We start from the raw sequence: 24987 nt of genomic DNA, 5'->3' as shown, positions 1-24987 counted from the left end.
TACAACAACACAAGATCCCAGATTATGCTGATTGAGCCTCTACCCAACATGAGCAAAGTCCTCTCTTTAGTAACTCAACAAGAAGGACAATTGCATGACCAACAACAATCTGAATCAAAGGCAATGGCACTAGGGAGAAACTGGAAAAGGGGAGGACCTTCCGGAAAAGCACCTACTTATGAAACAAGCAGCTCATATAACTCAAATAGAATGTCATCCAACTCAGCAAATTATGGAAAAGGGAATCCCGATCCCAACAACAAAAGGACATGGACTAGACCTTCTAACTCAAACAAATTTTGTACTCATTATAAAAGGAACGGTCACACTACAGAAACTTGCTACAAGATCCACGGGTTCCCTGCAAACTTTCCACCAAGCAGATCTGAGCAAGCCAATTGTATCTCCATAAACACTGAACAGGACAAAGAACATAAACCAACCAGCAATGACATAGTATTTGGTCTAAGCAAGGAACAATTCAAAGGCCTTGTGAACCTGCTTCAACAATCTGGCACAATTCCAACAAGAGAGATATCCAGTGTTCTTTCTGTCAACACAACTGATCCAACCTTGCATAATGAATGCAACAAAGGTATCTCTAAACCTATGCATGAAAATACTCATTGGATTATGGACAGTGGTGCCACTGACCACATAGCATCTTCTTTGTCACTATTTTCAACCTTTAAGGATATTAGGCCAATAACTTTTAAATTCCCTAATGGTTCTCAAATTGTCACCCAAATCTCAGGCACTGTCCGTTTAAATCATAACCTAATCTTACAAGATGTTCTATATTTACCTAGCTTTACATACAATTTGCTTTCCATACCAAGACTAATATCACAATCACCATATATATTAAACTTTGATAAATCTCTTTGCAAGATCCAGGAAAAACACTCTTTAAGGATGATTGGTATAGCTAAAATGTCAAATGGACTCTATTTCTTGAAGACTAGTATACAAGATGCTAGATGTTTTAAACATTTTCTTAATTCTGCTAAATGTGAACCTTCTATGCTATGGCATCTTAGATTAGGACATGCTTCTAAATCTTGTATGCACCATGTTAAGAACAATTTTTCTTATGTTCCTTATGATAAAAACTAGATTTGTGATACCTTTCATTTTGCAAAACAAAGAAAATTAAGTTTCCCGATAAGTGAAACACACTCACTTTCTAAATTTGACTTACTTCATGTGGACATTTGGGGACCAATATTTGTTATATATGTTTATGCTCACAAATATTTTCTAACAATTGTGGATGACTATTCTAGATATACTTAGATTTTATGCTTGAAAACTAAGGGAAATGTCTCTAAGACACTCCAAGACTTTGTTATCATGATAGATACACAATTCTCAATCAAGGTAAAGGCAATTAGGAGTGATAATGGAGGTGAATTCTCCATGCCTAACTTTTACTCCACCAAAGGCATAAAGCATCAAACTAGTTGTAGATACACTCCTCAGCAAAACAGTGTTGTAAAGAGGAAATACCAGCACTTATTGAATGTAGCTAGAGCCCTCCTCATTCAAAGTCAAGTTTCAAAGGCCTATTGGCCATATGTTATCAAACATGCAACCTATATTATCAACCTTCTACCTACACTTGTGCTACAAAACTAGTCATCCTATGAATCACTACATCAAAGACAACCACAAATAAATCATCTAAGGGTATTTGGGTCCCTCTAATTCACTAGCACTCTGGCTCACAACAGAACTAAGCTTGATCCAAGAGCCAAAAAGTGCACCTTTTTAGGCTACAAGGAAGGAACCAAAGGATATATATAGTCTTAGACTTCACCTCTAGATCCATAGATATCGGTAGAGATGTCATTTTTTATGAACATCTCTTCCCTTATAAAGATTACTAAAGCACCAAGAACTTAGACAACACCCCTATGCCTACCAATTTAGACTCTGATTTCCTTCTATATGACAATTTGGTTCAAGAACAACACACTCAGGCCACACCAACCTCTCTGTTAGTACCAGAACCTCCCTCTCCCAACATTTATCCCATCAACAATCAACCCGAGCCTAGGAAAAACAGCAGAGTCTCCAACCCTCCAACCTACCTAAAAGACTACCATTGTGCTCTCCTCCAACATAGCAACTCACCTTCCTCAATTAAGTATCCCATATCATCATATCTATCCAATGACAACTTGTGTCCTTCCTATATATCCCATGTCCTAAACATCTCAACTCATACAGAACCCAAATCTTACAAAGAAGTAATTCAACACCCTCACTGGAAAGAAGCAATAAATTCAGAATTAGCAGCCCTTCACGCCAACAATACTTGGCTTATCACTGATTTACCCCAAGACAAAACACCTATAGGCTGCAAATGGGTGTTCAAAATCAAACACAAATCAAATGGCACTGTGGACAGGTACAAGGCTCGTTTAGTAGTCAAAGGATTCAACCATAAAGAAGGCATAGACTATCTAGAAACATTATCTTCTATCATCAAAATTAGAATTGTAAGATTACTCATATCCATTGCCTCTATTTACAGTTGGAAACTTATTCAATTAGATGTCAACAATGCTTTTCTGCATGGTGATCTCATAGAAAAAGTATACATGACCCCCCTAGACTAACACACATTGCACCAAACAAGGTTTGCAAATTACAAAAGTCACTTTATGGACTTAAACAAGCAGGAAGTCAATGGTTTGCCAAACTTTCAACTTTCTTATTCAAAGCTGGCTACTCACAATCACCAAATGATCACTCTCTTTTCTTTAAACATTTCCTAGATAAAACTATGTCTATAATATTGGTATACGTGGATGATATTATCCTAACTGATAATAATACTACTGAACTTTCTTCTATTCAACAACTCCTTCACACAACTTTCCAAATAAAAGATTTAGGTGTTGTAAAATATTTTCTTGGATTTGAAATTGCAAGAACTAACCAAGCCATTTATGTCAACCAAAGAAAATATGCCCTTAAGATTGTTTCTGATGCAGGTTTATTAGGATGCAAACCAGCTCCCACACCTATGATCAGTGGCACTCACCTATTCCATGATTCTAGTACACCATACCCTGATGCCCCTGCCTATAGAAGAATGATAGGCAGACTGATATACCTCACAAATACAAGGCCTGACATCTCATTTGATGTTAATCAACTAGCCCAATTTATGGCTAACCCTACTACAACACACTACAATGCTGTTCTCAGAGTCATCAAGTACATCAAGGGCACCCATACTCTAGGCTTATTATATCCTTCATCTTCTCTGCTACACATCAAAGCTTACAGTGATAGTGATTGAGTCTCTTGCCCTGACACAAGAAGATCCATCTCAAGCTATTGCATCTACATAGGCAACTCTCTCATCTCTTGGAAATCAAAAAAGCAGAAGATCGTCTCTAGAAGCTCATGTGAAGCTACATATAGGGCAATGGCCTTAACAACTTGTGAAATCAAATGGATAACATACATCCTTGACGACCTACACCTGCATCCATCACACCCTGCTACATTATACTGTGATAATCAATCTGCCTACACATTGTCTCCAATCATGTGTTCCATGAAAGAACCAAACACATCGAATTGGATTGCCACACAGTCAGGGAACAATATAGCAGAGGACTGATCAAACTTCTCTCTATCCCATCCACACTTCAACTTGCTGACGCATTGACAAAACCCCTAGGCACTATGGAATACTCAAACATTCACCTCAAGCTAGGACTCATAAACATATGTGCCCCAACTTGTGGGGGGTAGTAGACACAGATACTCCACCAAACACCAAGCAACACAAACATAATACACACTTTGCCTCAACATTGCAGACCAAGCATACAATCAACATATCAAGCCAATTCTCCACAGACCTCGATCACAACACACTCCAAGAGAAACCTCAACTGGCCAAGTTAGTGCACCAGAATAACCAACTTGGCCCCCACAATTCAGTTACTTGACCAACACGCAAACTCTCTTGACTCATTCAAAAGTTAGTTAAGTTAGTTATTTTGTTCCCCTTTTAGTTAGGCAAAGAATAGATAGGTATAAAAGGCCCTCAATGCATTCCCTTAAGAATCATGTTTTTCAATTCACTCTTAAAAGTGAACTTTTACTCATCATTAATAAAGCAAGAGGTATTATTCATAACATTTAGCCTTCTTCTTTCTTGTGTAACAATAAAGCTTTCCATAGCCTCTTTTTCTGTTACTTCCCCTAAGGTTACTAGAGAAATTCTAATTTTTATTTTGTTATAGTCAATTCCAATTTTAAACATGGAAGAAGATTATTTGCATGCCAATAATGATAATCACATCATGATGACATCAATATCATGTCAATTGTTACTTTTGTAGCCGAGAATTATAGATTAATCTTCAGCATAATCTGCACTACTATATAAATTTGAAGAACTCCTAGCCTATAGTTTCATACCAAGTATAGTAGGAAGTACTGTTTTTTTATTCTCTCAAGTCTCAATGTTCGTCATTGTATGATATGATGGTGCCCCATTATATGCATCTACATGACCTTCTCTTATACACATTATATAATACTTTATTGATTGGAACAGAACAAATGTGATACGGATACCCTTTATATGATACCAAATTTTCAGTGCTTTCACTGTGAATTTCATAATAATTAAGGGCTATATAGTGTATTACATGTTTTCCATGATCAGTGTTATTAGCATGTTGTAGGATTGTTGATAAATATTTTTAGAAACCAACCAATTTCACATTAAATTATTGGAGGAACTTCCCAAATCTACCAAGAAAAATACTCCTGAAAGGAATTGGAGTTAGGTCCAGTAGGTATCAGATTTATTATAATTCCACAGATTTAGTATAATTCAACTATTTTCTTTAGCAATTTGGCTTGTATGGTTTGGCTTAGAGATAATGTCTTTGTCACTATTTTATACATTCTCCACTGAAAAGAGTGAGTGAGTAGTCTTGGCCTTTGCTTATTAGTCTAAAACATTGAAGGGAATTCAATGTTTTTTTTTTCGATAAATAAAATTGTATTATAATGAGCACAAGGGGTGCCCACCCAATACAAAAGAGATCAAGACGTCTTCCATGATTCCAGCACACCATACCCTGACGCCCCTGCCTATAGAAGAATGATAGGCAGACTGATATACCTCACAAACACAAGGTCTGACATCTCATTTGTTGTTAATCAATTAGCCCAATTCATGGCTAATCCTACTACAACACACTACAATGCTGCTCTCAAAGTCATTAAGTACATCAAGGGCACCCCTTGCTCTAGGCTTATTCTATCCTTCATCTTCTCTCCTACACATCAAAGCTTACAGTGGCAATGATTGGGCATCTTGCCTTGACACAAGAAGATCCATCTCAAGCCACTACATCTACATAGGCAACTCTCTCATCTCCCAGAAATCAAAAAAGCAGAAGACCGTCTCTAGAAGCTCATGTGAAGCTGAGTATAGGGCAATGGCCTTAATAACTTGTGAAATCAAATGGATAGCATACATCTTTAACGACCTACACCTGCATCCATCACATCCTGCTACATTATACTATGATAATCAATCTTCCCTTCACATTGCCTCCAATCCTATGTTCCATGAAAGAACCACACACATCGAATTGGATTACCACACAGTCAGGGAGCAGTACAGTAGAGGACTGATCAAACTTCTCCCTATCCCATCCTCACTTCAACTTCTTGATGCATTGACAAAACCCCTAGGCACTATGGAATACTCCAACATTCACCTCAAGCTAGGACTCATAAACATATGTGCCTCAGCTTGTGAGGGGGTATTAGACTTATCCACAAATACTCCACCAAACACCAAGCACCACAAACAGAACAAGCATTTTGCCTCAACATTGCAGACCAAGCATACAACCAACATAACAAGCCAATCCTCCACAACACACACTAGGAGAAACCTCAACTGGCCAAGTTGGTGCACCAGAATAACCAACTTGGCCCCCATAATTCAGTTACTTGATCATCACGCAAACTCTCTTGACTCATTCAAACTCATTCAAAAGTTAGTTATTTTGTTCCACTTTTAGTTAGGCAAAGAATGTAAAGTATATATGGGTATAAAGGGCCCTCATTGTATTCCTTTAAGCATTATGTTTTTCAATTCACTCTTAACCATGAACTTAACACATCATTAATAAAGCAAGATGTATTATTCATATCATTTAGCTTTCTTCTTTCTTGCGTAACAAGAAAGCTTTCCATAGCCTCTTTATCTGTTAATATTTATATAAGCTTATGGTTAATGGGTTAAAATAAACCATGGCCTAAAAAGGGCATCCGTGAACTCATGGCCTTTTGCATTTTATTCTCTTTTAACTTTTTCTTAGTGAAGATTACTCTATTTTTGTAGAAAAATCACTGCCAATTTATGAGTTTGATATAATGTTATTATATTATCTATCATTTATATTTAATCATTATTAACTATTTAAAAAAGTAATACAAATGAATGACAAATAATAGGTTGATTGTGTATAATTTTTATATTGACAATAGGTTCATATTTCTAAGAGAACTAATTTCTTGTCTTAAGGGCACCCACAATGGTGGGGAAAAAATGAGTTCATAGCCAAATAAGAATGTTCTTCTTCTAATTTCACCATTAGAGAAAAATCATTTTTGTGTTTATTTCACAATAGTGAACAAAATATGCACCGTTCTTATAGTTGAGATAATATTATAAAACGAAAAAGAATTGTTAGAAGAAGAGGAGAAATCAATATTAATATGAAATATAAATGTGTAGTAGGTTTGTGGGGTCCATTTAAACGGAAATAAAGTTGCACCATTAGAGATGATTTTGGCTTAAGTTACTTAAGTTGTTAAAATATATAACAAATATAAAATAATCAATGAGACAAATTTAAGAACGGAAAATGGGTTGCATCATTATGGATGCTCTAAGCCCGATTTATAAAGCCCAGATAAGACCCGGCCTGCACAGGGTTGGCTCGAGTGGGCCCAAATCGACAAACATAACCGAGTCCACACAGATACAAGTCAGATTCTCTTCTCTTGCCTCAATTTCACCTCAACCGAACAAAAATGGCTCCGAAGCCAAAACCCGCATCGACGCCATCTCAGCCTCCACCTTCCGTCGAAGATCTCTTCACTACGCTCAACAGACACATCAACGCTTCCTCATTCCAAAATGCGGTTAAACTCTCCGATCAGAGTCCGTTCATTTTCCTAACTTTAATGCTTTCCATCTCGTTTTTCTCTCTTCCTTTTCTTCATCTGATTGATGTATGATTTGAATCTCGTTCGCAGTTCTCGCAATCGCACCTTCCGATGAGGACGCTATCCGATGTAAGGTCGTTGCTCTCATCAAAGATGACCGCATTGAGGATGCATTGTCAGCAATTCGATCTTCTAAGAAGTCTCTTGATGATTTTGATTTCCTTAAGGTTCGTGATTATGAGCTTCATTTGTCGTTTAATTTGTTTGATTTGATTTGTGAGATTTTTAAAACGAGTTCACTGCATTGAAATTGTAGAGGCTTTCAGATACTTTAGTTGATTTTATAAAATTTTGAGTTCTTAATGCAATTTCAGCCGATAATTGTGCTTTGTTTTCATAAAACCACGGTGAATCAGTATTTGAGAGATTTTAGGTGATTCCAGAGGAATAAAAAGTTGTTGCTATGTATCATTCAATTTGTGCTACCTCAGCTATAATATCGAAAATGTTGTCAAACTGGGAGACAGTGATAGAGCATATAGCTGAGGTGGTACACATGAATGGTGCAGATCGTGAACACATGAATGGTGCAGATCGTGAACTTTTTTTTTTTCACAGCAGCTAAGGATCTCGTCAATGGATTTAATTTAATTGTCATAATTGAGAACTAGAAGTGAGCATATGCTCGTTGGCTCATTGCATTGGGATAGTAGATATATATGTAGAATGAGAATGGTTTAGAGGTTAGGTATTGATGATGGATCAGAAAAGACTTGAAACCTCATTTGGAACAATATGTATGATTTAGAAAGAAAAAAATAGGATATTTATTTAGTTGGTAATGTCACTGAGTTGAGTTCTTTTAGTACTTTTTCAGACAGTTATGGTAGAATTCTGTTATTAGAACATGAAAATAGATCCGGTCTTTTTCTCCAGTCAGCTGTTATTGCCTTTTTAAAAGGCTTGGCACTAGGTGTAAAACAACTCATGAGTGTCAGTAGTCAATATTCCAAGGACTTTCCTTGTTTTCTGGTAAATTCTAAATTATTTATCTTATCGGCAGGCTTTTTGATGTGTAAATCTAGTTTGATCTTTGATGAAACAAACAGGGAAACTATTATGGTGCAAGAAAGATGAAACTTCTGGATACTGGGTGTATAAGAAAAGAAGCATGTTAGGAATTGGGGGTTTTAACTGGGAAATAAAAGCTATAAGGAAGAAGAAACAGTAGTTGTAGGCGACACCTCACAATCAAATACTCAAGTTCTTGTTATCCAATCTCCAAACGTTCAAATTTTGACCTTTTAAGTTTTCTGCTGCTATGTATTTGACTCTAACCACCTGTTCCAACCAGGTTTGGAATTTGGATGATGATTGAAATTACAAATATGTGAACTTGACATTCAAGAAAAGACCAAGTTACACCTTTTTTTAGCTGGTGGTCTACTAGCAGATTCTTCGGTGATTTTTTCCCTATGTTCTTGTTGGATGTATGTGTTTTGCATGTCCCTGGTCAATGCAATTTCGTTGTATTAATTGTTTCAATATCCCATTCTCATGCTTTAAAAATGTATGTATTTCCCAAAGAACTTGGTAGAGTTTACCGGATAATTGCGTCTTGCATGAGTTAATGGAAATGCTTACCATTGATGATTGTTTTTTCCTCTACTGGTTGTATATAGGCATACTGCTTGTACAGACAAAACAAGTTGGATGAAGCCTTGGACTCATTGAAAGCACTAGAGAGAACCGATGAAACTATGCTTTTGGAATCTCAGATTTTGTATCGTCTTGGGAAAATGGATGCTTCTTTGGATATCTACCAGAAGCTCCAGAAGTCCAAGATTGATAGCCTGGAAATAAATTCCGTTGCCAGTCTAGTTATGGCTGGGAGATCATCTGAAGTTCAAGGAATTCTGGATTCACTTCGGGTTAAAGCAACAAGCAGCTTTGAATTGGCATACAACACAGCTTGTTCTCTAATTGAAAGGGAGAAGTACACAGACGCAGAACAACTTTTGTTGTCAGGCAGAAGGTAATATCCTATTTTGATTGTTGAAATCATGATATTGAGAGAAAAAATCTTTAACATTTTTATGGGTATTATACACATACACAACATAGAACAATCTTTATTTTTTAACCTCTATAACGTGCACTGCATATCTGACTAGTTAGTTGCTGGATGCTAAATCTAGAAAACTTGCAGTATATTGTCTGATATGGCATTAAATAAAAAATGAGGATCTTAAGAGCTTCAGAAATTCAGGTGTTATGAAAGTTTGTGAATCGGAGAGAGAGAACACATATGGATTCGCACACAGAGTATATCAGAATGTTAACTGAATTAACTGCATGCCAGTAGCTACACTGCAGTAATGTTTCATGAGCTACACTTGGCATATATCATACTCTAACAAGGGGAAATGTTTTACAGAGCTTTTTGTTTAGAATTGTGTATATTTGTCTGTTATGACTTGTAGACAAAAACAATCATTTCAACTTTCAGTCACTAATAGTAACAGGAGCTTTTATGATATATTATCTATGTCATGACTTTGGATTTTCTGGTGTAATTACTTATTGGCTGTTCTTCCTATTTATGGGTACTCTGCAATTTCTATAGAAGTAGAAAAAACGTGCTGTGTGGTATCTTGTCCTGTTTTAAGCCTGTTTAGGTCTTTGGAAATCAGAATTATAGGTTCACTACTAGTGAGGTTCACTTTTAAGATGATTTGAACCATCAATCATGTTCACTACCATAATTGGGTCAATGAGAATGGTGGATACCATTCTGTTGACATTTACAGTAGATTGCCTAACAGTTGTTAACATCTGAGGATGGTAAGTGCCTGCTGTTGAAAGTATAGTCACTGCTTTTCATATATTTTGGATCAGAGTTGGTCAAGAGGTCCTGATGGAAGACAACTTCCCTGACGACGAGATAGAGATTGAATTATCTCCTATAGCTGTACAATTGGCCTATGTCCAGCAGGTTAAGATTCTTATTTCTCAAAAAAAAAAATTCTTGAAACAAATATTTTTTCAATAGCCTGAAATATTAACTGACCATACATGAACAGCTTCTTGGGCGTAAGCAAGATGCTGTGGAAGCTTATACAGACATAATTAAACGAGATATTGCTGATGAATCATCAATTGCAGTGGCAGTGAACAATCTTATTTCACTGAAAGGTCCAAAAGATGTTTCTGATGGCCTAAGGAAACTTGATCGGCTAAAGGAGAAAGAGACACAGAACTTTGAGTTAGCTCATGGACTGGACTTGAAACTTTTAGCAAAACAAAAGGAAGCAATATATTCAAATAGGATCCTTTTGCTTCTTCATGCCAATAAGTTGGACCAGGTATTTCATCTGTTTCATTGTCTTCACTTTCACCTCAAGTCATTCATTATTTGTCATTAGTTCTTTTCTTTAAACTTTTTGCTAGGGTGCATGCCTTTGATGTTCATACTATCATAATTTGTAGGCCCGAGAACTTGTTTCCAGATTAGTAGACATGTTTCCAGCAAGTGTGGTGCCAGTATTGTTGCAAGCTGCCCTCCTGGTTAGAGAGAACAAAGCTGGAAGGGCTGAGGAAATACTAGCACAGTTTGCTAGTAAGTTCCCTGAGAAATCCAAGGTTGTTTACTTAGCTAGGGCTCAGGTGGCTGCTGCTGCTGGCCACCCACATATCGCAGCCGATTCTCTGGCTAAGATACCGGATATCCAACATATGCCTGCTACTGTTGCCACCCTTGTGTCTTTGAAAGAGCGTGCTGGTGACATTGATGGTGCAGCTGCTGTGCTTGATTCTGCAATCAAATGGTGGTCTAATGCCATGACGGAGGACAATAAGCTTAACATAATAGTGCAAGAGGCTGCTTCATTCAAGCTCAGGCATGGCAAGGAAGAGGATGCTGCTCGGCTCTACGAGGATCTCGTTAAAAGCCAAGGAAGCATAGAAGCACTGGTTGGGGTGGTAACAACAGTTGCGCGCCTGGATGTTAACAAAGCAGAGCTTTATGAAAAGAAACTGAAGACATTACCTGGTTTAAAGGGAATTGATGTGGACAGCTTGGAACGTACTTCTGGAGTGAAACAAGTTGATGCTCCTCATGTTGCGGTCACTGAAACACAGGAAGAAGGAAAGAATAAGGCAAAATCTAAGAAAAAGAGAAAGAGAAAGCCAAGGTATCCTAAAGGGTTTGACCCTGCAAAACCAGGTCCTCCCCCGGATCCCGAAAGGTGGCTTCCCAAGCGGGAAAGATCAACTTATAGGCCAAAGAGGAAGGACAAAAGAGCTGCTCAAGTGAGAGGCTCTCAGGGTTCTGTAGTTAGAGAAAAGCATGACGTCGATGCCTCTTCCAACAATTCAAACCCAAAATCTAACCAGGCAACTGGTTCCAAAGGAGCTGCTGCAGCTTCTGAACAAACCAAGCGTTCATCCAAGTCGTCGAAAAAGAAGTCTAGGAATTAACTTTGAGTCACCGTTTTTTATAAACTTATTTTAGACAATTTGTTAATGTTGCTTTCAATGATCCATATACAATAGGTCAGTTGAGTTTCAATGCCGTCAGTTTTGGTTTTACAAAGGAGTATATCTACTATATTATGCAAGTTTCGGTGTGCAAGTTTGTCATACATATTCTGTTTCTTATGGTTTTGGGGACTAATGGAAATTGTCAACCTCTCTTTGTTGCTTAATGCTTATAGTACTTTTGTTTAGGCTGTGGTCTTTTCTAATTGGTCTACTTATATAAAGCTTTAAATTGTGGCACGAGTCTTTTATATCGTGACTTGTGAGCAGAAAAAAGCCGTATTCAATTTAGAAAAATTATATTTTAAATACCCATAAACTATATTTTTGGCATTCGCAATAGGATTTAAGTGACATGTAAATTTTGTTAGAGCATCAAATTTAAAATGATCATATATCATAATATACACATTGATCCTCTTCACTACCTGACACAACGCTAATTTGTAGTTTTCTAACTCAATTAATAAGTTTTTAAAGGTGTTCAAGAAAGTTTATAGTTTTCTTGCTCATGCAAAGCTGTTTGAATAAGTTTCTTACTAAATTTTCGTACTCACAAGAAAGTAATATATCATTTTAGATTGATCATTAACAAATAAAACATCACTTTCTAATATCTATTATGTCACTTTCTTGTTGTTAAGAGAATATATCATTTTCCATTTGATTAAAATGAAGACTTTCAATAATTCATGTGTCAAATATATACTATAATATTACTCATTCCACACTAAAAAATCTAGTAATTTTTCCTCCCCTCGTTTACGTCAATCAAGTTATACTTTATCTTCACAATGTACTCGTCTTCGTGCATCTATCAATCAATGCTTAAATAAGAAATTGTGGGAAAGACACGAGCAAAAAATTCGTTTTAAATTGCTTGTGTATTTAAGAGAAGATTATTTATAAATTAAAGAATTTATTTTAATTAACTAATTATCTAATAAATAACTAAAGAAATGAAATATTATATGTTTTTAGTCATTTAATAATAGTTACTTGGGAAACTAATTTTATTTAACACTTCTAATTTAATAATATATATATACATGATATTTATAAGCTTTCAGTTAATTCAATTAGTTTTTTTTGTACTATCAAGTATATCTTCTCCCCATTTTTATTTTTTGGATAATGAACTAATTTCTTTCAGGGTGTGTGACTGCTCTCCCAACAAATGTTACATATAAATTGAACTCTTGACTTTTATGTCATCCTAAAAATTTAGTGGGGTCTTCACCACTAGATTACCATATTTGGTTAATCAATTAGTTTGATAACAATAAAATAATGTTAATTTTGCTCATGAATTCTACATGTTGTGCAATCCTTCCCCATGGTACATGGAAGTGCTATTGGTGGCTCGAATTAAAAAAAATAGACAGGAGAGGACAACTATTTGCAATATCAACTAGCTCAGCATGAATTTCATTTATTCAATGAAATGATCAACGGTGGGTAAATCCAATCCCTAAGAATGTGTTGAGGAGTAACGAGAGAGAAAGAGAATGATCAAGAGTTAAAAAATAGGTGAGGAGGGAAAGGAAAAATGAAGACAATTCAATATGAAATTCATATGGGAGATAAATAGAGTAATAATAATCCAACAATTTTATTTTTATTTTTTCTTGAAAATTGTAATTAAGAATGGAAATGTAGAAAAATATAATTATATAATTTTACTAAAGCTCTTAAAAATCTCTTCATCTCTTTTGCTTAACTCCCAAATAAGAGAGATGCATCCTTTTTTTTTCTCTTAAACAAAACTCTCAAAAACAAAGCTTAATCAAACTTGTCTAAAAAAATTAATTTGTAGTTGTGAACTTGTACCATATAATATGTAATCGTGAGTTTTTAATGTGTAGATGTGAGTTTGTAACTTGTAACAGTAAACTTAAATTTTGTAATTTAAAGATGACCAGAAGCCCATAGTTATATAGATAGTTAATTCAAAAAATTTCTTCCATAAAATTTCTCTCTTATTCAATGAACTCTTTTTCTTATTTTCAAAATTTTGACTTATTAATCCCATGAGTAATTTAGAAGATAGTTAAAATTAACTTAATTTTACACTAAGACTACGTGAGATCAACTTTGTACGAGGTCAATAATACTTTAATGCCAATATTTTAAGATTGAAGAAACTCAAAGTTTTTGGATTTGAATATTAAAAAACAACTTCATCAATTGAATTCATAGCATGAAAATACAATGGTTGATTTAATAATTAATCACTAATATCCGGAAAGCATAAATAAATTAAAAACATGATAAAAAACAATAAGAAAGACATAAATGAGCTTATTTAATTTAATATTTAATTCGACTAATGACAAATTAAATAAATAAATGGTCATCAAGTCTAGAACATAAGTGAAAAATTAGCAATGGTAAAAACAAGGTCTCATGTTATCCTTAGTATTGAGGGTTTAACTATACATGTAAGAAAATAAATTAAACAAATAATCTTACTTTAATATGATTGTTAATCTTTATTCTATTATACACCTTAAGTTCTATGGGGCATTGTCCAGTCTCCTTCTATCTTACGGGCTCTGAATTGTGTTATGGCCTAGCTCAATTGTTCACCCTCTATGTTGTGACACTTCTCCTTTCATAGTTAAAGCATACATTTAATACAAAGTGATTGATGTGACTCGAAAATCATAGTATTATAAGAAGAAGGCATTGGTCTAGTAGTATAAGACCCTACTAGATTCTTAAGATGATCAAAATGTTAAATATTTGATTTCTTGGAGCGATGTTGGTTGAGAGGGGGCACTCACGCATCCTTAAAAGGATTAGTTCCTTACCAAAAAAGGTGAGAAATACTCTTGATAATAGGGGTGTTCAAATCCAGACCGGTCCAAAACAAAAACCGCAAACTAATCCAAAGTAGACCGAAAATGCAACAACCGAATGTATTTGGATCGTATTTGATTTATTTTTTAATGACCAATCGGTCTGGTCCGGTCTTCAATTTCATGTCTGGGATCCAGACCGGATCGATATTGTTAAGTGTATCTCCTATTTTTTACTAAAGTATTCGAGATAGGCACTGAAGAATCCCTAATTCCTCATTCCTCAATTCTCTCTCCACACCCTCCTCCGCGCCTCTATCCACGCTCTCCTCCACCACTCCCCTGTCCATGTCCTCCTTCACCACTCCCTTGTTCACGCCCTCCTTCACCACTCCTCTGTCCACACCCTAAATCCCCATTGTTGTTTACTTTTTGTTGTTGCATTGTTGTTTTTTTTGTTGTTTTTTGATTGATTAGATCATGGAATTGTTAAAAATAATTGGATCATTAGACTATATTGATGTTTCTAATCTTACTACTAAAAGAATCAAAATTTTCTTCATTATTCTAGTTCCTACTTTGTTGGTGTTGTAGGCTAAAATTGAAAGGATTTATATGTTAATATCTAAAAAAAGATCGATCCAAACCGGACCGAAACCGCATATAATATTTAGACCAGATTGGACCGGACATCTTAATATAAATGGACCAGACTGGACCGCATACTAATTATGCGTTTGGATCAGATAATTTTTTGCTTAAAAATTGATTCAAATGGACCGCGAACACCCCTACTTGATAATACCAAAACAATCATAGCATTAGCCTTTGTTTGGAAGGATGGAGTTACAGAAGAGAGAAAAGAAGGAGAGAGAAGTTGAAAAAAATGAGAAATTTCTCTCATTTGGTTGAGATGAGAGAAAGAAGAGAGGGATGAAAAAAGTGGGTGGACCCACAAAATTTCATTCTCTCCACTTATGGCGAGAAAGTGAGAAGAGAAAAAGAAATTTTACGCGGACAAGGATCTATTGTCGCAAATGGTGTTCCAAACTATGTCCCAAACTATATCAATTGAAAATGGTAATTAAAATTATAATAAAATTTATAATTTAAAATTATAACATTTATTTTTAGTTAATAATAAAACAACATTTTTATGTATATTTTCTTTATTTTAGAAACATTTTTGCAATCTGAACTATGACATTATCACTATCTTCTCATTTTCTATCTGACCAAACAATAGAGAAAGAGAAGAAAATGCATTTTTCTACTCATTTTCTTTCATTATTCTCTTATACCAAACATCACAAAAATCTACTATATTTCTCATCTTTCTCTTTTTCACCTTTTTCTTTCTCACATTTTTCTCTTGTCAACCAAATAAAGTCTTAGGGTTAAATGCATATGTGTACCCCAAAAATCATAATGTTAAATACATTTAATTACAAAATGTTTATTTTCTTATATCAAACAATATTATGTAAAATTAAGTTGTCATCACTCTTTTAGGGTTTATCCACGTTTCGAAAAGGTTGATTGAATAGAATGACACTCCAAACAAATAATAAGTATACCAATGAATAAGATATAGAGTAACATTTGGAAAATTTATATTAGGATAGTCCAAAAATGTGATTTGAATAAATAGGATTTTAGAAAATTAATTTAAAACTATCCAAAAAATCCATTTTGATCATCTTCTTAATCACTTTGAATATTTGTTGCCATAAAAAGATAAAGTGAAGGAAAAAGGTACAAAAGCAAACACAAAAATTAATTGGGGAATATAATTATGAATATAATATTTATGTATTTTAGTATATAAATATATACACAATTAGTATATTATGTCCATGATTAAACATGAATGATAGAAAATACGTTTTTCTCTGTAATTATAGAAGACATATTTCTTATGGAGATCAAATTAGAGTATAATACTTATGTGAGAATAATGCAGGTCCTGATATGAGGAGATAAGTTATCTCCTCATACCTATTCATTAATAGACACTTGTATTATTTTACTTTTTGTTTTCTTATTTATGTTTAAAATAGGTAAAAAATAACCATGTGCCATTGCCTAACTGATGTAAGGAGAGAAATTATCTTCTCACGCCAGGAGATACTCCATCCTCTATTTATGTATTGTTATTGTAAAAATTTATATACATTTATTATATCATTTATCATACATTTGATTTAATGATGATAAATATTATATTAATAATGTGTGATACTCATATATTATTGGTGTATGCATTTCTCAAACTTCAATAACATAATAAAAATACAAACATAGTACATACATTTTAGAGTAAATTACACTGACACCCCTGAGTTTTAGTGAAATTACACAATTCACCCCTCACTTTTCTACACTTACACAAACCTCCCTTATTTTTAAACTTTCATTACATTGACCACCCTTGCATAAGAAATAAGTGTAATCTTTTAAACAAAAAATGTGATAAATGCAATTAAGTTAAACAAAAGATGATATATTGTGTAGACAAGTCTAAATAATATACAAATCAATGTATCTTTATTATTTTTTGTTACAAAATTCATCAACAATTCTAAAGAAATATCGTTTAAATCGCTCTTATAATATAGTGTAACGAACCAAAAATAATAAAAAAAATATTAACTCATATATTATTTGGACGTGTCTCCACAACATATCATGTTTTGTTTAACTTAATTATATTTATCACATTTTTTGTTTAAAAGATTACACTTATTTCTTATGCAATGGTGGTCAATGTAATGAAAGTTAAAAAATATGGGAGGTTTATGTAAGTGTAGAAAAGTGAGGGGAGGTTTATGTAATTTTACTAAAACTCAGGGAGTATTAGTGTAATTTACTCTACATTTTAACATCTCTAAGATTCAAATATCAGTGCAAGATATAATATTTCAATACTATATGTGAAAATAGTATTGGTGCAGTTTTGTACCCGTGATAAAGTTAAATTAGATATATTTAAAGCATGTTGAGAACAATACTATTCTAATGTTATTATTATAGTCGAGAATGAAATTAAATTAAATGAGATCTATAAAATTCTATATTTTAGAAGAGTGTATTCTTTATGCCCTTGTAACTACGAGTATACGAATTTATATACATTCAAATATACCATCAATTATATTACAACTGAAAAAATAAATAATGAATAATATAATAACAATATAAAAAATTATTATACACTAATAAATGTATTTCTCATATTTGAAATACATGTTTACTCATAATTGTTTTTTTAAAATATTAAGGAGAAGGTTTCCACAAAGAATAAGAAAAGCATTAAAAATAGGAAGAAGAACGAGAAAATCAAAGAATGTTTCATAAGACAATTTCATATGGCTCCACTTGTCACAAAATCCTCACCCTTCTCATTCTCCTTAATCACTCTTCACAAAAATTCACTTTTTAACCTTTACCCTTTCCCTCTTTCTCTCTCTTAATTATACTTTAGATTTTATCTCTCCATTACTTTTAAGTTAATCTGTTTTTTTAATTATATTCTGTTTTGTATGAAATTCTTCATATTCTCTCTCTTTCTTTCTTTCAACCCCAACCAACGGGAAGAAGAAAAACTACGCAGCACCATCGTAAGCATTTCAATTCCCTCCGATTTCTCATTTTCTCTTCAATTTCCATAATTTCAATTTCACTTCAAACTCAACTCATTATTCTCCTTTTCCCTTTCGCTCTCTTGGGGAAAATAAATTAGGGTTTCTATTTTCTTCTCTCTGTTAAATCGAAATCTCATTTTTTTCTTCTCTTATTATCGTACTTTATTGATATTTTCTTCATTTAAATCCTTAGTCCTATCGGGTTTACGAGAAAACACAAAATCCAAAAAAAGATAAAATTTTCGTTTTTTTGTAATTTTCTGTGCATAAATTTGATTCTATTATTCGTCCTCTGATTCAATTTTAGCTGTTTTTTTTCCTCATATATGGTTTGCTCGATCGTTCATAGCAAGAAACTCTGTGAAGTTTTTGGTGCGTTGTTTTAGTTTGCAATCTGAAATCGAGGGTTTTCTTGTAAGATCGCTTCCACGTTTTTTTTTCCTTTTACCTGTTGATATTTTCAGTTTTTTATTTTCACTGTTGATCTCCTTAAAAGCCCAAAAAAAAAAATTATTGTTCTTGAAAAAATCCCAAAAAACAATAACAAATAGGGTTTGGTTGGCTGGTTGATTTGATTTGAGTTGAGTTGAGGGTGTGTATAGATTATTGATAGAAAGATAGAAGAGAGAGATGGCTCTGAATTTCTCACAAAGGCCGATTTTTGCGGGAGAGGAGAATTGGAGTGGTGGTGGTGATGGGTTTCGATGGCATGATGACGAGAATCGTTTTGATTATGGGTGTGATAGGGGTTCTGCGACACAGGATTGTGTCTCCAATGACATTCTTGATCGTTTGCCTTCGGATCCCTTCGGTATGGACATGAGTACCACCTTCACTGCCGCCTTCACCGAGTTGTATGGTGGATACAGGATGGATGAGGTCGCAGCCAGTGACAACAATTACCGGTTGTTTGCTATGAAATTTTTTTATAATAATTTCCACAATGGTATAACTTTCCCTGGATTCCCCACTGGAGGGAACATGCACGTTGAGGAGAGGAGGCTGCAAAAGATGAGCATCGGTGAATGTTTCAACTGTGACTATGAAGATGACATGGGTGATGCTGCTGGTGAGGATTGCCTTGGAGAGGATGAACTTGGTCCTCACCCGGCATTAAATTTTGCTCTTTGTTTTCTGGGCTTGGCTGATCTTCTAGCTGTTGAAAGGGTATGCAAATCTTTGCATTCTACGGTTCGGGGTGATCCGCTTTTGTGGAGGAGTATCCACTTAGACCAGCCTTTAAATGAGAGGATCGCAGATGATGTTCTTTTCCAACTTACCAATAGATCTCAGGGTAAACTTCAGTGCTTGAGACTGGTTGAGTGTACTAGGATAACCGATGATGGTCTAATGCGTGTCCTTGAAGCCAATCCCACATTGATCAAGGTAGCCTTTCATTAACATTTTATATTGTGATTTTCAAATTAGGTTTCACTGTTTTAGATATCTGCAGCTTGTATATGCGGATGGATTTATATGCAATTAATTTGGATATAGCTGGTGCTGTTGTTTTATTTTGATTGAGGTGTTGGATTGGTGATGCAATATGTTTCAAATATCTTGACTTGGCACCATTTTGTAAATTATATGTCAGAAGAGTCTGCTTATAACATTTGCCTCTTTCTATCATTATAAATTTATGTTGTCTGAATTTTATTCTTCTGTCTTCCATTACAGAAGTCCAATTAGGGTTATTCTATATCTGGCTCTAGGTTACTTAATTGATGATGTAGAACCATATATGTCTGTAGTTGTAGGAAGTGTTTGACTTCTGTCCAAAATTAGACAGTGTATCGCTGACTACTACTGGATATTTATGTGCTGATTTCTGACTAGGTAGTTGTATCGTTGTATTGTTGTCATCTATTCATCTGTTGGTGGAAAATATGTTATATACTTCTTGTGCTTGGAAAGGACATGAACTCCCCATTTGAAAGGAAGGCCTGGAAGAAAACTAGAGTATATGTCAAGTAGGCAACTTAAATGTTCAACTGTTAACTTTGACTCATGCCAGCTGTTTCTGTCTATACTCTATAGATGCATTCAGGTTAAACCATGCTTAGGCATTTGACATATCTTCGCACCTTAAATTAGAGGGTGAGTCTGGTCATCACATTTTTGGAAGTTTGACACACACACACACACACACACGTACAATCCCTATTTGGTGATGTTCTGCTTGATAATATCTGACTTTTGTCAACTGTTATTGTACTATTGCTCATGAATACTTTAGATTTTAGTCAATTTCCTAGCTTGTTCTTCTCTAAGCTTTTAACAAGTAGCTAGTTAAATTTTTTTCCTTATAACTACGCAGTTGAGTGTCCCTGGATGTACAAGGCTCACTATCGATGGAATTGTAGGTATTTTAAAAGCTTTCAGGTCTATGGGTACCCAAGGGGTGAGGCATTTACACATAGGTGGCCTCTACGGTGTTACACAACAGCATTATGAAGAAATATTGCTCTTGTTGGGAACTGATAGCCAGATGCTACAGCACTCTCACAAACCACACTTCTATTGTAGGGGAAACTTATATTTATCATGTGATGATAATCGAGCCATAGATATTGAAATTTGCCCAAGATGCCAGAATTTGAGGCTTGTGTATGATTGTCCTGCAGAGGGTTGTCAAGGGGTGGGTAATGCCACTGAGGCGTGTAGGGCATGCACTCTTTGCATACCTAGGTGCAGTCAGTGTGGCCGTTGTATCAATGACAGTGAATATGAGGAGACATTTTGTCTGGAATTACTTTGCTCTATGTGTTCCAAACATCTAGTAAAATATTCTGAAATGATGGAGAAAATGGTTGGACCAACCAAATCCATTGTTCTCCCTGAAGAAATTTAAGACTTGTGTTGCTGTAGAGTATCTTTTGGAGATCCTTATGAGGAGTTAAGTCTTACGAACTATGAAATCAAGAAATGTTGGATCCTGTTGAAGTCGTATAACTTTGTATTTTGGTATCGGAGAGGGATGCTTTCAATATGTGGATTTTCCTGTCGTAAAGAAAGTGGAAAATGCCTGGATAGTTCCCAAAAAAAAAAGGAGTGGATAATGACTTATTTCTTGTGTTTATGCTGTGGTTGGAGTAATCTGCAGGAGTTCAATCAATTGTGTGGTTACCGATCACATACTGCACAGCTATAATGGGCATATTTGATCATGTGCCACTGTGATTATGAAGGCTGCAGTTGTGGAGCATTTTTGTTTTGCAATGCAGCCTTTGTTGTTTGGGTCACATCCTGTGATAGATCTAGTGCATCAGTTTGAATTTTCTGATCAAACTTCTGGCTACTACATATTCATTTCAGTATTGGTAATTCAGTGTTGCCATGTATATGTACTCTGTTTATTTTATTTTGCATACTTGGGAGAAGAGGATAAGAAAAAGGGGTATTATGATGCCCATGCTTATGTTACTTTTAGCTTGTATTAAATGAAATTCATTTATTATGAACTATGGATTTTGAAATGAAAATATTGTTATGTGCTTGAGTATTTCTTGTGAACTTATATTCGTTGCAGCTTGGTGAATCAGGAAGAAGTTACAATGTTTCAAGCATGTGAAAACTTGCTTTATGTTGCTCGAGGAAATGGAGAAATTGAGGTATAAAATAAATGAAAATGTGTGGTCAAAGTCATCCAAAAAACCATAAACTACGTTTTGGTTGCCTTGGCTTGGTTGTTTAACTTTTGTCAGAACTATGCCATTACGTGACACAAAGGAACAACAAAACAATGACCCAAAGAAAAGATAACAAATCATCACTCTGTTTATATATCCATTAGCCTTAAGGAAACTTCTTGAGAAGTTGTGGTTTATAGTAAAATTCCCTTATTTGAACATCATTAGCATGATCTTATTTGGCATCATAAATAATTATTTTTATCTTTCACTCACTCTTTATCATTCTTATATGCACATTTAAAAAACCAAAAATGTCATCAAATGATGTCCCGTATGGTTGTGCAAAAACTTTACCCTTTATAGAATAAATTGGTCTTTGACTAAAGTATTGCATTGCCGGCACTATAAATAGTTTTATGCAAACTAGAGAAAGTGAGGTTTGAGGTTTATTTTATTCAACAAGCCGGTTTCATAAAGATAAATAACAATGACATAGCATTCGTAATCTCTACGAGCAAGTGGCCTCTTACACAGTAAATAGATGAAGATGGGTTCATCATTTCTGAGTCTTCATGTGTAGCTCTTTGATCCATTTGAGGCTAATCACAAACTTCCCTAATTTGCCGATGGAAGACCCATTCTTTAGCCCAGGATAGTCCCTCAGAATCCATATTTTCTTTTAGACAAAATTTGGATGAAGGACTATATAAGACTCCAAATATTTCATACCTTCAATTACTTATTTTAACTTAAGTAAGATGTGGATCATTTTCTAAGTTAGTTAAGTTGGATGGTCTCATTTGGCTACATTGTTTCTAAGTTAAACCTACTGCTGCTTTAAATAGCTTTGTCTTTAACTTTTTTGGTACCTATATCCTTGTGAATGGAGGAGGGTTTGCATGTTTTCTTTCTGTAGTAGTCAAACAAGGCAAATTGGGTACATACCATTTTTCTTCTTTTGTCTAGTTTGGCTAATTACCATCTTGACTCAAGTCTTTTTGCAAGATATAGGTTGTTCAACAAATAATGGGATTCTTTCTTGAAAGAGCAGTGTGGTGTTATACAGGCTACTTGCATTGAAGACAAAAAAAGGTGTCAAAGGCAGTATATATAACTTCCCTCTCCTCTTAAGCACCAAAACTGACTTAATAACCAAATAAACACACATTTGAGCATGAAAATTTTACAAGTGCTTCGAATATAGATTACACTGATGAATACTTAGAGTCAAATACCTAAGGGTGGCATTTGATGCAAAAATAGACAGGATAGAATACTACTTTTCAGTTTTTTTGGTTCTATTTATAGAATACATGAAACACATGACAAAATTCGTGATGTTCTATTCTGTTCTACATGTCTACCAAACGCTACCTAATAATCAACTGTAAAATTCAACATGACCTGTAATTTCTCTTCATAGCAGCTTTTGTTTGACTAGAACTTTAAGCTTTCAGAAACAGCTAGTACTTTTTGTGTCTGCTTATACAACTTGGCGAGTTCTTCGCATCCTAGGACTAGCAGCAAAGCTTCCCTACCCGAAACCATATTTTCCCATCAGAACTCTCTTAAAATCCAATGTATCAAGTCCCAACAATCGCGATCGCTGAGCACACAAAATATTGTGATCCCATTTGGTGTATAGCAAGACAAATCAACCTACTCACAATCAATTATCTCTATATGATCCTGCACTTGAGGCATGTAGTAGAAAGGCATTCATGGTGAATCCAACTCAGGCTTGCCCTTGTTATAAGGACACTTGACTTCCAATAAGTCACATACTGGGAAGATCCCAACAAGACCATCAGGGCAGGCACCAAGGCAACCAAAATGCTCAAACCCCATTGAGCTCACCTCATGACCTGTAATCTTTTGGCACTGATCTATAGCTGCTGCTTCATTGATCACACCCCACTCCATGGCCTATTTTTAGAAGCTTCTTTGTTTGCTAACTATGTTGCAAATACCTTTTCATGCCATAAGTCAGCAATGGCTCCCTTTCCAAAAGCCTGATGCAGTACTGAATGTGCTTGTAGTCAGCTTCTCCTTACTAAGCGTGAACCACTCATCATCTTATTTTTATATTTTCTTTTCCATGGGACACCCGTTAACTCATTGTTTTAAATTGTACTCTGCAATCACAATTGTGGTTGCAATATTGTGGTTTGAGTGTTTCCACAATGATATTGTGAGAATAATTGTGATAAATACAACATAACCTCAATGGTGAACATGATTTAAAACATTGCATTAATCGATCCTGGTGCAATTTATGTTCACAATCATTGGCAACTTAAGTTTCAACCTATTACCTCCATCAAGTTCAACTTGCATTTTTGTTGCTAAAGATCCACCTCCATGAAAAAGGCTTATTTTCTAGAACTACCTCATCAAGAAAATGGAGAACTAGATATTGTTGCTTTGATCAAACCCTGCGCCAAGGAACATCTTTGACTGACTCAACTCTCATCTAAATGTAGAGAAAACAAAATTCAAGAATAAACAAATCAACCCAAGCATATTAAAAGATTAAAAAAATCCACTCACATTGAGAATAGAGAGAAAGTGATATGAGTGAGACAAAGTACCTCTCATTTGGTCCATAAGATTATTCAAAATAACAATCATATATTGTAATAATGTATCATAAATAAACTCATTTACTTTATTTAAATCATTAATATTTGGTGATAGATCATATAATCTATTACATATATAAGAAAAAATGTTCCTCATGATAAATTATAGTTTTTCCTTCACATTTTCCCCTCCAAAATAGTTCTATGCTTTTATCATAGACTCTCATACATTATATTATATGACTCTTTGATTAACCCTTCTTTTTCAATGCATTTCACCACACTATAACCTTTGCTACTTGTCACTTGTTAGCTCGTGGGGGAATCTCACCAAAAAACCTTTATCATGTGCAATACATCTCATCTCTTATTGTCATGACTTATTAATTTCTCCTCCTTAAATACACGTGTCATTGACTTAAGTTACTTTTCCAACTCAAACATATTAAACCTTTCATTTTCTAGAGTTTCTCATTTAAATTCTTTTTACTAAAAAATCTTTGTAACCTTACCTTACTTTTTCATTAAAATCTATTTATTATTACTATTTTTATTTTCT

The 24987-nt window shown here is 34.6% G+C and overlaps 2 protein-coding genes and 1 pseudogene across 3 annotated transcripts; 2 read left to right on the top strand and 1 right to left on the bottom strand.

The window, feature by feature from the left end:
* Window positions 7056-11957, top strand: LOC109362565 (signal recognition particle subunit SRP72-like). Of its 2 annotated transcripts, XR_002109418.1 has the most exons (7): window positions 7056-7225; window positions 7321-7457; window positions 8913-9265; window positions 10129-10225; window positions 10314-10595; window positions 10720-11794; window positions 11851-11957. XR_002109418.1 is itself a non-coding variant. In XM_019608428.1 (6 exons), exons 1-6 carry the CDS (start codon window positions 7096-7098, stop codon window positions 11707-11709), a joined length of 1989 nt encoding a protein of 662 aa, XP_019463973.1. In that variant the 5' UTR covers window positions 7056-7095; the 3' UTR covers window positions 11710-11957. The 2 variants fall into 2 exon arrangements, 1 of the variants encoding a protein (XP_019463973.1); XM_019608428.1 differs by having other exon boundaries at window positions 10720-11957.
* Window positions 18097-21675, top strand: LOC109362557 (F-box protein SKIP14-like). The gene is made up of 2 exons (XM_019608413.1): window positions 18097-19600; window positions 20532-21675. The coding sequence occupies exons 1-2, from the start codon at window positions 18845-18847 to the stop codon at window positions 21063-21065; spliced, it is 1290 nt and encodes a 429-aa protein (XP_019463958.1). The 5' UTR covers window positions 18097-18844; the 3' UTR covers window positions 21066-21675.
* Window positions 23284-24183, bottom strand: LOC109361875 (annotated as a pseudogene).

This window comes from Lupinus angustifolius, chromosome LG12, assembly GCF_001865875.1.
Source record: "Lupinus angustifolius cultivar Tanjil chromosome LG12, LupAngTanjil_v1.0, whole genome shotgun sequence".
In the NCBI taxonomy this organism is placed as follows: Eukaryota; Viridiplantae; Streptophyta; class Magnoliopsida; order Fabales; family Fabaceae; genus Lupinus; species Lupinus angustifolius.
This window is presented reverse-complemented; position numbering and strand designations above follow the sequence as displayed.